Below are 13,343 nucleotides of genomic sequence, written 5' to 3'. Positions count from 1 at the left end.
TGAGGTACGGTTTCACAAAGTTGATTGAGCCAAACTAAAAGCTCAACACAACTAGCAGGACCTTCTTCCTTGTGATCCAGCCATGAGCTGCTGTTGCTCATCTCTTCCCCAAATATAAGTCACAACAGCAGCAGAAAGCCACCTGTTACCCTATTGCCAGCAAGGTTTCTTTCATCATCTAACAAACTGTGAAGAGGCCCACAGATGGCTCTACAAGTGAAACAGCTGCCAGAGGAAAGGGGGTGCATCACACCAGCAGGAGAAAAAAGGGAAGCAGGACCTTCCCCTTTCAGCAACAGTGATGCATTACTGGCTCAGCTGATGATAAGCTTTGGCTGACACATGTTAAGGCACAATCACACCATTAGCTGTCAGATATGAAGGCCTGGAACCAAGACACTGAGAGGAGCAAACGCCTGAGCCAGCACAGCAGCAGCTGGAAGAGGACAATCAGGACCTTGTTTCGGGTGTGGTGTAGTGGTGATGCAGCCAAACCACCCTCACAGCTTGCTGCCTTCCGAAATGGGAAATCCCACCCTCCTTCCGTCCCCTGCCTCACACTCCTCCCTGCTGACAAAAGCACTTGTGTGACTCCTCAGAGGATCAGACTGGGAACTAGGTCTCTTCAGGGTTTCACTCCAACAGACTCAGATGACTGCAGGAACATTACCGCCAGCACAAGGCAGAAAGAGACAGCAGTGAAACACATTAACTTACACTAAAATGTCCAGTGAAACTTTCTTTTACAAAATTTATCTTCTATAGATCTACTTTTAACTAATAAACCATAAACTGGATGAATGCTAGTACCCATGGCAAGAGAAAGAACAGGAATTTTTATGCAAGACCACAGAAACAAAATCTTGGAGCGGCTTAAACTGATGCTGGAACCACATCCTTACACTGCAAGAGACAAGCAGTGTCCATCAAAACATCATTAAATAAAAAAAAAGTTTTCACTAATTTGGCTGTACCAAGTCAAAGCACTGAAACTGTTTAAAAATAATAACTTTCCTAGCTTCAAATTATAGTCTCCAGAAAAAAAAAAGAATGCTCTTTTCTCTCAGGTTAAAGGTTGTTTTTACACTCAAAAAATACAGCACAAATACCCTATTATGAATAGAATGTGCTGATGATTCAAGTTTTAATTAATCCAGAAGTCCAGATTTGGAATAGCACTTCAGAACAGTTTCTTTTGTCTGCTGTTCCTCCAAACCTTTCATTTAACAGACAGATGGTCAAAACACCTGCAGGACGATGTTCTATCGGGGAGGTGCTTGAAAACTTCACTGGCAGACAATACACAGTCCACGTTCTTTTAATTATAGCAGCAACATACATTAATAAGGCCCAAGTATGAAAAAAATCCTAGGTCCTCAGCATGCTACAAGGAAGTGATGCATCTGTTAAAGCCACAGTAATGCCACAGACTGATTATAAGTTTAGTCTTGCCAGCACAACTAGGTATAACCTCATTTGAAAGGCATTATTTCTCAGAATCTCAAGAGTCCAGCATCTTGAAACTTTTTTCCAAAACCCAACTAGTTTATTATTTAGATGAATAATATACATCATATGAAATATTTTAAGACTATTTGCAATGGAAAAGGATTTAATGCGTAGCACAGACTTGAGCAGAACGTTGTTGAAAGTGTTATTTTTAAACCAAAATGTTCCTTTCAGCAGAGGTAATTGTAGTGTTTTTCTACTAAGTGTGTCAAGTAGCAAGGAGGAGTATATTTTTGGTGTGGTAAATCCTTTAAAAGCTGGCAGATTGCCCGACCGTAGTGCCTAAGCATGTATCACAAGGGAGGAGTGCTAGTCACCTGACTTCAGGGTACGGAGAAAACCAAACTGAGGAAAAAACAAGGCAGAACTTTAAACAGAACTCTAATTCAGCTGGTTTAAATAAAATAATTTGCCTACAGAGACTTAAAAGGTAATGCTGAATACTTAATGTTTTCTCTGCATAGTTTTCATCTTCAGTCTGTCGTTATTTTGTTTCTTAATGCATGCAAAAATGTGAACATTGTCTGATTTTTTAAACTTAAATATTCAGAAGTCAGAAAACAAGTATTTTATGGTAGTTCATGCAATTTAAAATTCTTTCTACTTCTTCATCAAACTTGTTGAAAGGCAAAGACCTTAAGGGTAGGGAGGGTAGCATGATAACGTAATTACAGTCTTATATAACTATCGTATCATGGTAAAACTTTGCAATACAAATAACATTCTTTTAAACTTCACTTTCTGTACTTAATCCAGTTCATATGTTCAGTGCATTTAAAGTTACTGAATCATTATGATTTACACAGTCTTAGACACATAAACTGTATCTAATTAAATCTTCTCATTCAAATAATCTCATTTCAATGTCCAATTATTAGTTTCAGATTTTGTCTTTCTACACTATATTTGCTGCTTGATTTTTTTACCTTTTTCCAATCTTTTTGCTGCTTTCATATTTTCTCTAAATCCTTTCAAGTGTGCTCATCTCTTAAGGATGTTAGTCCAAAGGATAATCACCAGGTTCCGAATAATTTTCCAGGATCTTTTCTGCAGTCTCCAATTTTTAAAGTGCCAAATACAATAATTTACCACTCACATGCCAACAAAACTATCTATCTTCCCTCTTGACAGCTGACTTCAACAGTTGTTGTTTGGTTGGGTTTTCTTCCAACCACACCACTGTACTAAGACAGACACATGTGAAGATGTCTTTGCTTGGTCTGAGCCAACAATGCTTCCAGAGACAGTTTCCAAGATACAATAACCAAAGAATATATATTTAATTATTACGTTTTCTCTCCAAACAGGATGGGGTAACTAATAATTTCTTAGTGTGAACCTGTTGCTCTGTCCCAGAAATTGTAATTTACCACCTGGATTTTTACCATATACAAACATTATCAGACAGGTTTTACATTATTGGTTTGCTGAACATTCACAAAAATACAGAGTACGTTATGGTAGTTCTGACTCGTACAGAATTTCCTAAGGAAGAACGTAGCCAGTAAAAATCTTGATATTGAGAACTACGTTTGAGTTGCACTATTTCATAATCTACTCAATAAAGACTATTGTATTTCAGGATACTAGCCAGAATTCTGAATATTATGGCATTTTACTGTAAATTTTACATGCATCTTTTATGCAACAGCATATCCAGTTATGTGAATATGCAATGGTTTGTGCAATTCTGATCAATGAAGGCAACAGCCACTCCTAAAGTAAAATCAAAGGGTTAAATTGCTTTGCATAGCAACTGATTATCTAGTAGTAACTACTAGAAGTACTACTATGTACTTCAAGACATAAAAACCCCCTCTTTTTGAAAGTACTTGCAAGAAAGTGTCCTTGAATACCCTTCCCTCTTGGAAAGCTTGTACAAAGCTAGAAGAGCACAGGTGGAACTTGGGTGGGGGAGAGAGGCCACGATGGAATATCGGGCTCTGGGGGAAAAACCCCCTTGCATTCATCACACTTTGAGCAGCTACACCAGTTGGAAGCACCACAGGCAAGAGACAACGCACCCATTGCCTTTAAACTCACAGGTTACATATTTGAAAAAGAAAAATACAAGCACTGAATTTTTAAACAGTTTTTCCCTTATTTTGTCTGAGTTTTCAATCTGATTTGCCAGTGTATTTACTTGAGTATTTCTACTCCTTAAATTTTGGCCAAGTGATGTTTTCCACCATCTGTTGAGAAATACTCAGTATTTCAACAGTTGCTAAAAAAGGGTAACAGAATACAAAAGGTTTCCAAGAAAAATCTAGGAATTCCTGAACTTATTTGGGTCCTATTAAAAACACTTATTGCCAACAAGAAGAGTTGATGAACTACTTTTCACTCCTGAAGTAAATAAGGAAAGTGTTCATGGTCTTTTTGTAGGGGAGAGAAGGGAACTGCATTGTCAGCAGTAGCCTGACAGTCTCCATTTAGCATCAAACCCTATTATTAGAACAATTTATTTCTACCATATTAAAAGGTATTATTCTGAACTCTAATAATTACAGATACAAAGATATGAGGACAAAATGATCTTCCTATATTAATTTCAATTAATAACTCCATTGCATGAAGTTAGTTTGCTACATTTCAGATCACTGTATACTGCTGGTATTGTTTGCATGATGACACTGATGTAAGTCCTGGAGAATGTTTACTCATTTAATTCTGACATGCTGACAACAGCAAATATCACGGAAGTGTGGCCATAAACACCTCCAGCAAGTCTTAAGAGTTTTTGAAGGAAAAGGATAAAAAGCTTCTCTAACTTTCAAACTTTCTTCCTAGCAGGTCTTTGAAATTCATTGCAATCAACAGAGAATGTCCTCCAACAGCAGTTGCACAAGTGGTTATGACAAAGGAAAGACAAAACAACTAAATACAAAGAACTTCTCACTATTACTGAGCAAATTCGTAAGAGGGCAATGGTAGAGATCTATTTTTTTTTTTAATTAATATTTATAAAAGCAACAATTCTTCACTAGAGACTATTCATACCTTAAGAGCTCAGACAATGTAATTGGTTCTCTCACCCAGAGTAATGCCATGTAACAAAACGAAAGGGTCATTGGCATTGTCATCCTCAGTCTCTCCTTTTGGTTCTTCATTAAATACAAACTGCCATCTACTGATCCAGAGTACACAGAGGTGCTTTCTTGGGTTTATGTTAAAAACAGAAAAGGAAAAAAGCAATTGATATGATAGAAACAAGAACCATGGCATACAAAAAATAAGATAAAGGAACATACAAGACTTGTTCAGCGACTAGTAACATTTTGAAATAATTACTTTTAGTTTTTTGCTTGTTTGGGTACTTTTCTATGAAGCAGTTTAACCCTAATTTATTCATCTACCACAATATGAGATGAGAACCTGTTTTATAAAGTGCTATTTATTCCTCTTGACTAGGACATTAACTCCTATATAACATATAACTAATAGTACTTGTGAGCTGGAAATACTGTTTTCCATTTGAGAGATAAGGGAACTGTGAGGAAATAAGGGAAAAATTGATGTACTTAAATCAATGACTGAGTTTTGGATTAAAACACAGTTTTAAACTTCAACACAGGCAGGACTTTAATGAAAAAGTCATTTACACTGCAGAAATGTTACTGATGTTAGAAGTCTGCCCTGAATCCATCTGTCCTATAATATCTAACTGTGGAAACACAGGTATTCTTTTTAAAAAAGTATATAAACTCAATGTCAAAGAAACAAGAAGAATGTAGGAAATGGTGAAGAGGGTGGGGAAAAAACCCAAATAAATTAACATCCAAACCGCTCTACCTCCTTACTGAGGTGAATCACTAGAAACTAAGAGAAACAGAGAAAAGAGAACATTTAGTTGAGTAGAGTGATTTATGAGTTTGGAACCTTTTCAGCAGTGAAACCGGAGAGTTCAGGGAAAAGAGGATCAAAAAATAAATGAAAAAAACAACCCAAAAAACAACCTGTAGGCCTCTCTTCCCTACATCGTGACCCAGCCCGGATGAAGGAAAATGCATTTAAAGCACACCGGCACAAAATGTCAGCATTGACTCTGCAGAGATTTTCCTCACTTCACTTCCCCACAAACTGTTCACCTGTTCAGACAGGAATGGCGAGAGCTGGATCCACAGCTCCCCAGCTGGGAGCTGCAGGGCCAGGGCAAAGAGCCCGCTGGAAACAATCTGGACCTTCAGAGAGCCTGACGGGCGGGTGACAGCCACACCTGCGAGGTGACAGGGTCAGCGGGGCCGGGCCCGCGGCCAGCGCCCGCAGGATGGGGACACCGCACACAGCGCGCTCCAGGGCCGGGCGGCGATGCCACCTACCGGCCCCGGAGCCGGTGCTGCGGGAACGGCACGGGCACGGCACGGGCACGGCACTGCCCCGGCACGGACACGGTACGGCCCCGGCACGGCACGGGCACGGCACTGCCCCGGCACGGACACGGTACGGCCCCGGCACGGCACGGGCACGGCACTGCCCCGGCACGGACACGGTACGGCCCCGGCACGGCACGGGCACGGCACTGTCCCCGCACAGCCCCGGCACGGCACAGCACGGCACGGGCACGGCACTGTCCCCGCACAGCCCCGGCACGGCACGGCACGGCACGGGCACGGCACTGTCCCCGCACAGCCCCGGCACGGGCTCCCAGAGCCGGCCCGAACTCTTGGGGCAGAGCAGAGCATCCCAGCAAGCACAGGTGCGTCAAGGAACAAAGGCAGGGACTCTGGGACATCGGTTTAATCCCTGGAGTCAACTGCTTCACCTTTCACATGGATACTTGTGCTTAAAGGCAGCTTCATGACTGAAGCTTCATTGTTAATTTCACATTCAACTCAATTTAAAATAATCCTCATTATATTTGCGGCCTTAATGATGGCACACAATTTCCTTTTATTTCTTCCAGCTTATGCAAGGCATGACAACACACAGTTACACGCAGCTAATAATTTAAGAGTTTTATAGGCTTCTCTAGCAATATCTCAGTGGAATTCAGTATTAATCCTACACAAAAATAACAAAAAAAATACCCCAACTGCTGCCTGGACAAGCCTCTTAGGGAAAGAAGGGTGTTCAGGTTTCTAGTCCGTAGCAGTAACAGCTCAGCAGAAGTGACACCAAAGAAAATATTCATGAATCTTCACAGGAGTTTACAATAGACTAGATCACACTTATGTTAAATTTCAATAGATAAAACTGTATCTGTAGTTGTCTGATTTCACCAAAATTTACTTTAAGTATCACTGAACTCTTAACTAATTTCAAGTGATTTTAGTGAAATTTATTACTACCGGAAGCTGAATTCAGTCACTGAAACATCCAACCAAGACAATAAATTATGGCCTACTCAGGACTACCTTGTGGGAGAACAGAGAGTGGTAGTGCTGAAGGCACTCTTGCTCCTAAAGTGTTGCAGCTGTGTTAATTACCAAAGAATGGGAACAGCTTTGCCCTCACAGCTATGGGTGATAAAAGAGTGAGATAGTTGGTGGAGTGGTCACTCAGTTGGAGTCTGCTGGTCATGCTGTGAGGAGGAAGGGATGGGAAGCAGAGAGCTGGAAATGCCGAGAGAAGGAGGACAGAAAGAGCCAGAGCTGTGTGGGGTCACTCATAGGACTGCAACATAGCAAAGGTATGGAAGAGTTTTTAAATAACATGGAACTGCAATGTAGAGAAGGTATTTTAGGTAATGAGGTACTGATACTTGAGGTCCTCTGAAGTTTTTAAAGAAGCACTCTTGAGTGCTGTGGCCATCTCAACAATGACAAATGCTACCTTGCTGCTAAAACTTTTAAGCAACAGACCTATGAAAGGTACAAGTACTGAGGAAGAAAGGAGCTCCTCTAGACATCAAAAGGGGAAGAAAATTCAAGGGAACGCTTTCACTAGAAATTCTTCGCTCAATTCTTTCCTTTTTGTATTATATTTGTATAACACCCAAGATACTATATGCACAAACACACAGTGATTCTTTACCTCAATATGTTGTCATTTTAATATGTAAGGATGAAAGGTTCTAGCATAATATTTGAAAAAATTTGCATCACCATTTCTACGACTTCCCCCCTCCCCCCCTAATTCTGTCTGGGGTTTTAAACAGGCATTTATTTTTCTAACTGCTGCTGATCAAATTTCTCACTCTATTACTACTTCTGGACTTTACAAAACAAAGAGAAAAGCTTTAAAAAACAAGATTGTGTTCTTCTGAGAGTAGAGAGGCAATATCACAGAAGAACAGAAACGTGACATAAGGAGGATAGCATGTAACAGGGGAATAAAAAACACAGAGAGAGATAAAGACGGGAAAAAACAAGCAAAGGATAAATCAAGAACAAAACCCATAAGTTTAAAACATGAGCAAAAGCTTTCAAATGTGCCTTGTAGTGCATTTTCAGTATCAGTCATTGAAGCATTGTCTGGTATTACACTTGCCAGGCAGAACCTAACACCCCAATTTTCTACAACATTTTAATTAAAAACTTCAGCATTCTGTAAATATTTTCCAGCTGCTATTGTGAGCAGAAAAAAAGAAACTGACAGAATGCTGAAATATGATTTTTCATAGAAGGGATCATTGGGAAAGCAGTAAAAAGACTGGAGACAAAAGATACAGAAATACCAAAATAATGTAAAGAAAAAAAAGCTAAATATATCTGTGGGATAGAAAAATAATACACTCCCTTGAAGAACAAACTCATGTTTTTTAACAACGAATTAATGACAGACAGCTCTGCTATTGGTTAAATAAGTGCTTCTTCAAAGCTGCTGTGTTTGTGAACATCTAGCTTGGCAGATATAACAGCAATTTTTTTCCCACTCCAAACAGGAGGCAAGGAGCAAACTTTCTATAAAACAGAACTTCCTCCTGCATTTCCCACTGTATTTCCAGGTCCTATCCAACTTTTATCTCCTTGGCGGGGGTTGGGGGGGGGGGGGTGGTTGAGGGAGGAAGTCTTCTATTTCTGGTAGAACATAAAGTAGTACAATGTCAGACAAGACTGAAAACTTAACACCTTCCAACCAGTTCCTCCAATTCACTGTACACAAATACACTTTAATCTATTTATATTTAAGAACTACAAATAAGCTGGCTTTCAGATAGCTTAGCTCATTGCTCCTACCTGAGGCCTTGCTGACTGATGAGACAAAGCTGCAGTCAGTCTGCAGATCCCCTTCACTTTCAGAGAGAGACAGCAAGCGCAGAAGGCTGGGTCTCTCTGGATCACTGTCCACATCAGTACTGCTCTCACACACCTGGGTTTGAAAGTAAATGTCTGTATTAGCTGCTCTTAGTTACTGTTTCAATCTTAACAAACCACATAAAGTATGACAAGATGCAAAATTAAGAGTACAAGTTAAAACCCAAACTGTTCACATTTTTACTCCATGAATCACCAGTAGGTGGGGGAAAAAAAAACACAAGTATTTTTAAAGGATTTCTCAAAATTAAAAAAACTTCTAATGACTACATTTTAATTTGCTACAATGACCAGAAAGTTGGCAATACACAGAACCGAAGCTTGATCAAATGTGTAACTTCAAGAGAGCAGGCAGGAAAGGATGGCAGCTGATGATACATTTTGCATTGTGATATGTATTTACTGATTGTCGACATCAAGCCAAAGCAATACTTTTAAATATGTTTCAAATGGTCGCAGAAATATTCATCTCTTGAAATAGGTAAAAAACTCCAAAACCCAATAAAATGGAGATGTGCAAGCCTGATTATATGATCTCTTTCATACTGAAGTGACATTACTAGCAGCAAGATATGTAGCCTAAACAAAGATTTCTGCTGCTGCTTTTAAAAAGACACCAAACATCTCACGGGATTTGAGCTTTTACTTACTGATAATGCTTTGACAGCTTCCCCAGCTGGTCTCTTGCAATATGCCTGTTTGCTCTTCTGAAGGTAACACCTCCAAAAATTGAACAGAATTTCATCCTGATAAACACAAATGGATGGTAGTTAGTACAATGTTTATAAGATCATTAATTGCTGAGAGAACAGAGCGTAATTTCTAACTCAGGAATCTGAATAATATTACATCTCTAATTTTATTGACTGTGGTTTATAAAATATGCTTTAAAATTACCAGAGAAACAAATTTTGATTTCATATGCTCAATGATTTTAAATAGAGACTTGTGTGTTTCACTTTAAAAATTAAAATATTTTAAAATCCCACCTTCTGTAACACACACTCACACTGACATCTACATACCTTCATTTGTGGACATACTCCTAATGCTTCTAAAGCTTCCACTTGTTTCTTGAGTACAAGCTGAAAGCCTTCACAAATATACCATTCACTGCCTCCATCTAAGGGAAAAAAGGGGGGTTATGTTTGTTTGTACTATTTTGGGTTTCTTTAACTTTATGCATACTTATCCCCACATCTCTATTTAATAATTTCAGATCCCAGTGTATAAACCAGCTACAATCAACACTCCACTAACTTCCATCTATTCACAGCCTTAAACGAGAAGAAAAGTTACTGAACAAGAACTTCACACATTTCCCAAGAATAATATAATTCATTATAATGTCTAGTGTGTCATTTGTAATTGAGTGGAGCATTGTTAAATTACCAGTTTAAAAATAACTGAGAACCTGCCATTAAAAATGAAATATGAACGTTTCTTTCCCACCCCTGACACAGAAAACTGGAACATTATAGTAGTGAGTCAGGCAAAAAACAACCAATGCCACCATGTGCTTTAACATTCTCTCACACAGAATCATATATGTTTAAATGAAAGAATATCCCAACTTCTAACAAATCCTAGCACAACATGAATTTCACAGGGAGTGGGCCTACTGCAACCTGCTCACTACTTCTTCAAGCTGCATTACAATTACTTTTCATACCTACCTCTATAAATTTCCTACTAACCTTTTGGGTTTTGAAATTTTCTCTGCATTTCTCAACTCCCTTTTCATTCCTCCTGCGCCTGTTCTTCACTACTTTTAGAAGTTACCTGCCCAAAGCTTTTGCCCTGCTTTAATGGTGCTGCTCTTAACTGCTAACCAGTGAACTAATAGTCACAGCTTACTCCTATACGTTCATGGAATACAGTGGAACATCACTGCATTCACAGAAAGCGCAGTGTGAAGAGAAGGATTTTTTTCTAAAGAAGCCTGGGGGTTGCCCAATGACCTTCTCAACAGGATAAATGAAAAGCATGAGTGGTACACGGCCCAGTCTTTAGAAGCAGTAAGGAGAAGTGGAGGGGTCCTTTTCACACCTCCCTTCGCTTCCACGCAATCCCTCTTTTCAAAGGAATGTAGCAATCCTCTGTTGCCTCTGGAGCAGAGCAAAGGTAGAGCAGCCTATCAGAGTGCAAGATAACCCCTTGCTTTATTTGGCATTTTAATGAAGTTTTGTTTTCTGAAAGTGGCCACAACAGAGATGTATTGAGCCAACACAGAATCCACACACAGCTCTAGCAGCAGGTTGACCGCTACATCCTTATGGCACAGATCCTCATATGTAATGACCACCATACTTCAGAATATTCATGAAATTAAAAGTTAAAGTGACTCTACATGACAGATGCAGCACTGGTTCAGCTCCTAGAACTGCATGAAGCCTCCATGCAGTTTGTGCATTGGTTGCAGGGCCAAGTGCCTGTAACACAGGCCAGACTGACACTAAGAGCTGGGCCATCACATCTCACCTGCTAAGACAAACAGCTTCTCTGGGTTTGTGATAGCCATCACAGGGAAGGAACAAAGGATCACCACATCTGAATGCATGCCACCAGTAGCTTCAGTGAGCATTTGCTCCCACAAATCAAAGCAGCAGTAACAGCAGCATAGCTCTATTCAATCAAAAAACCCCTACCACCGGGCTCACAGAGGTCATCTGTGGCTCAGGAAGTCACCAAATGTGATCTCTGAAGGCTGTGACAGCATCAGGGAGGTGCATTTTGTTCCCACTCCTACAGTCCTTCCTGCCTATCCACTTTTGCTCTCCCCCAAAGACATAATGGCCTAGGGGAACAGCAGCTGAACAGCTGCTCTTTTGCAAAATATAGACAGAAATTCATACATACCATTTTTTTCCTGCTTTTTTAAACCTTTGGAGATTGTTTGGACTCTTGAATTAGTAATAAAATCAGTGTTTACAACTTCTCTAGTTCTCTGCAAAACAGGAATACATCTTAGCAAGAAAAAGAGCCAGGTCTAACTTGCACAGATTGCTCCATCATAAAACATAATGGAGGAATTTACTCAAATTTCCAAAACTAGCAGGAGATGAGACAGTCTGAACTCTTCATTCAGAAATTTCAAAAATAGACGGTTACTATCATGGACATACAGGTGACATGCATCAGGGTTTGCCTAGGTTTGGACTACACAAAATGTAGCAAAACCCAGGCAATGCTTCTAAGGTATCTAGAGAGCACACTGACAGCACAGCTACAGCAACACAGCAGGCCAAGACAGCTCATTCTAAATGGTGAGATTTCAAGGAACATTAGTTTTAACCAGTGTCAACTAAAGCGTGAAAAAGGAAAGAATAAAAATCTGTCCTTGTCTTACATAAAGTAAAGAAGCAATCAGAAGAAACCTTTCCCAAGGCAGTAACTCATCTTTTTTACCTCAGTAACGTTGTGGCAAGATCTACAATAATATCTGCCTCCATCAGTGAGACCCCAGTTCACTTCTGAACACTGGGCACAGCGCTCATTAAAATCCCTCTGAAAAGAAGAAAAACCAGCAAGCTTTCACAATTGCTCAGGTAAAACGAATGGCATTATTATTAGGCTACTGCACAGCTTCCGAGATTGTTTATAGAGGAAAGTATTTACGCCCTTCGTGTCAGCTCTGGTTGGTAAGAAGCGATCATGGCACTTGCCACCAGCCACGGGTAACTCTGAACACGGCACTGTAGCCGTCAAGCGCCAGCTCCCGTGTGTGAGCATCAGAACAAGCGGAATGGCGAGCCACGCCTCGCACACACGTGGCGAGCCTTTAAAAAAGGCCACCCATCGGAAATGAAAAAAGGAGACAAAACGTGAAGGGGAGGCAAAGGAAAAATAAATTTCCGGAACAGCAAAGAAACACACGCGGTGGGAGAAAGCCCGCACGAGCCGGTGCTTCCCGGAGAAACCGGACAGGGAAACAGAAGAGGGAAACCGACAAATTAAAACAAAGTGGTTCCCAGAAACGCCCACGTGCGCGCTGGGGAGGGGCAGCTCCGCCGGGCCCGGCTGAGGGGCGGCCGGCGGCGCATCCCCGGCGGAGACCGAGCACCGGCCAGCGCCGAGGGGCCGGGCAGGGCCTCGCCCGCCGCCTCCGGGCCCCGGTGCAGGCCGGGCCGGGGCAAGCAGCGCCCGCCGGCGCCTGCCCCTCTCCCCCCGCCTCCCGCGGCCGCCGCCCGCCCGGCGAGGAAGCGCCCCCGGCCCAGCGAACCCCGCCGGCCCCACCGTGTCCTCCTCGTCCATGGCGGCCGCGCCCGGCGCCGCTCCACGGCAACCGCGCCGGCGGCTGCGCGGCCCGCCTGGAAACCGCAGCCCGGCGATTGCGTTCCGGGCCGCCGCGGGCCTCGGGGGCACGGCGTGGCACCCAGGGACACGGGCGCTTCAAGGGCTCACTGCGTGCTTCTCTGAGGGGACAGAGATCCAGGTGTTAGGCATTAGGCAGGAGGAAGAAAGTCTTTCCTATGAGGGTGGTGAGACGCTGCAGCAGGATGTTCAGGGAGGTTGTAGGTGCCGCAGTTTTGGAAGTGTTCAAGGCCGGGTCGGATGGGGCCCTGGGTAACCCGGTCTGGTGGGAGGTGTCTCTGCCCGTGGCTGGGGGACTGGGGCTCGGTGATCGGTCCTTTCCCA

The 13,343-nt window shown here is 41.9% G+C and overlaps 1 protein-coding gene and 1 long non-coding RNA gene across 5 annotated transcripts in view; one reads left to right on the top strand and one right to left on the bottom strand.

The window, feature by feature from the left end:
* Positions 1–12,994, bottom strand: part of TAF1B (TATA-box binding protein associated factor, RNA polymerase I subunit B) — a 45,837-nt gene extending 32,843 nt beyond the window's left edge. Inside the window, exons 1-7 of one of the 4 annotated variants that reach the window (XM_040060329.2) lie at positions 12,942–12,994; positions 12,114–12,212; positions 11,565–11,652; positions 9,731–9,828; positions 9,356–9,451; positions 8,628–8,760; positions 4,510–4,666 (exon numbers count right to left, since the gene is read on the bottom strand). In XM_040060329.2, coding sequence (XP_039916263.1) covers positions 4,510–4,666; positions 8,628–8,760; positions 9,356–9,451; positions 9,731–9,828; positions 11,565–11,652; positions 12,114–12,212; positions 12,942–12,959 — 689 coding nt within the window. In that variant the 5' untranslated portion in view covers positions 12,960–12,994. Of the gene's footprint in view, positions 1–4,509; positions 4,667–8,627; positions 8,761–9,355; positions 9,452–9,730; positions 9,829–11,564; positions 11,653–12,113; positions 12,293–12,323; positions 12,657–12,941 lie in introns of those variants that run through there. The other 3 variants (XM_040060330.2, XM_040060328.2, XM_040060331.2) reach the window with 3 other exon arrangements.
* Positions 7,016–10,118, top strand: LOC120751043 (uncharacterized). Its single transcript, XR_005700250.2, has 3 exons — positions 7,016–7,138; positions 8,333–8,395; positions 9,925–10,118. It is a non-coding gene; the product is annotated as an uncharacterized LOC120751043 (long non-coding RNA).
* Positions 12,995–13,343: the final 349 nt, after the last annotated feature.

The sequence above is a fragment of the Hirundo rustica genome, chromosome 3 (genome assembly GCF_015227805.2).
Source record: "Hirundo rustica isolate bHirRus1 chromosome 3, bHirRus1.pri.v3, whole genome shotgun sequence".
In the NCBI taxonomy this organism is placed as follows: Eukaryota; Metazoa; Chordata; class Aves; order Passeriformes; family Hirundinidae; genus Hirundo; species Hirundo rustica.
The sequence above is the reverse complement of the archived record's forward strand: the minus strand, read 5'-3'. Positions and strand labels throughout refer to the sequence as shown.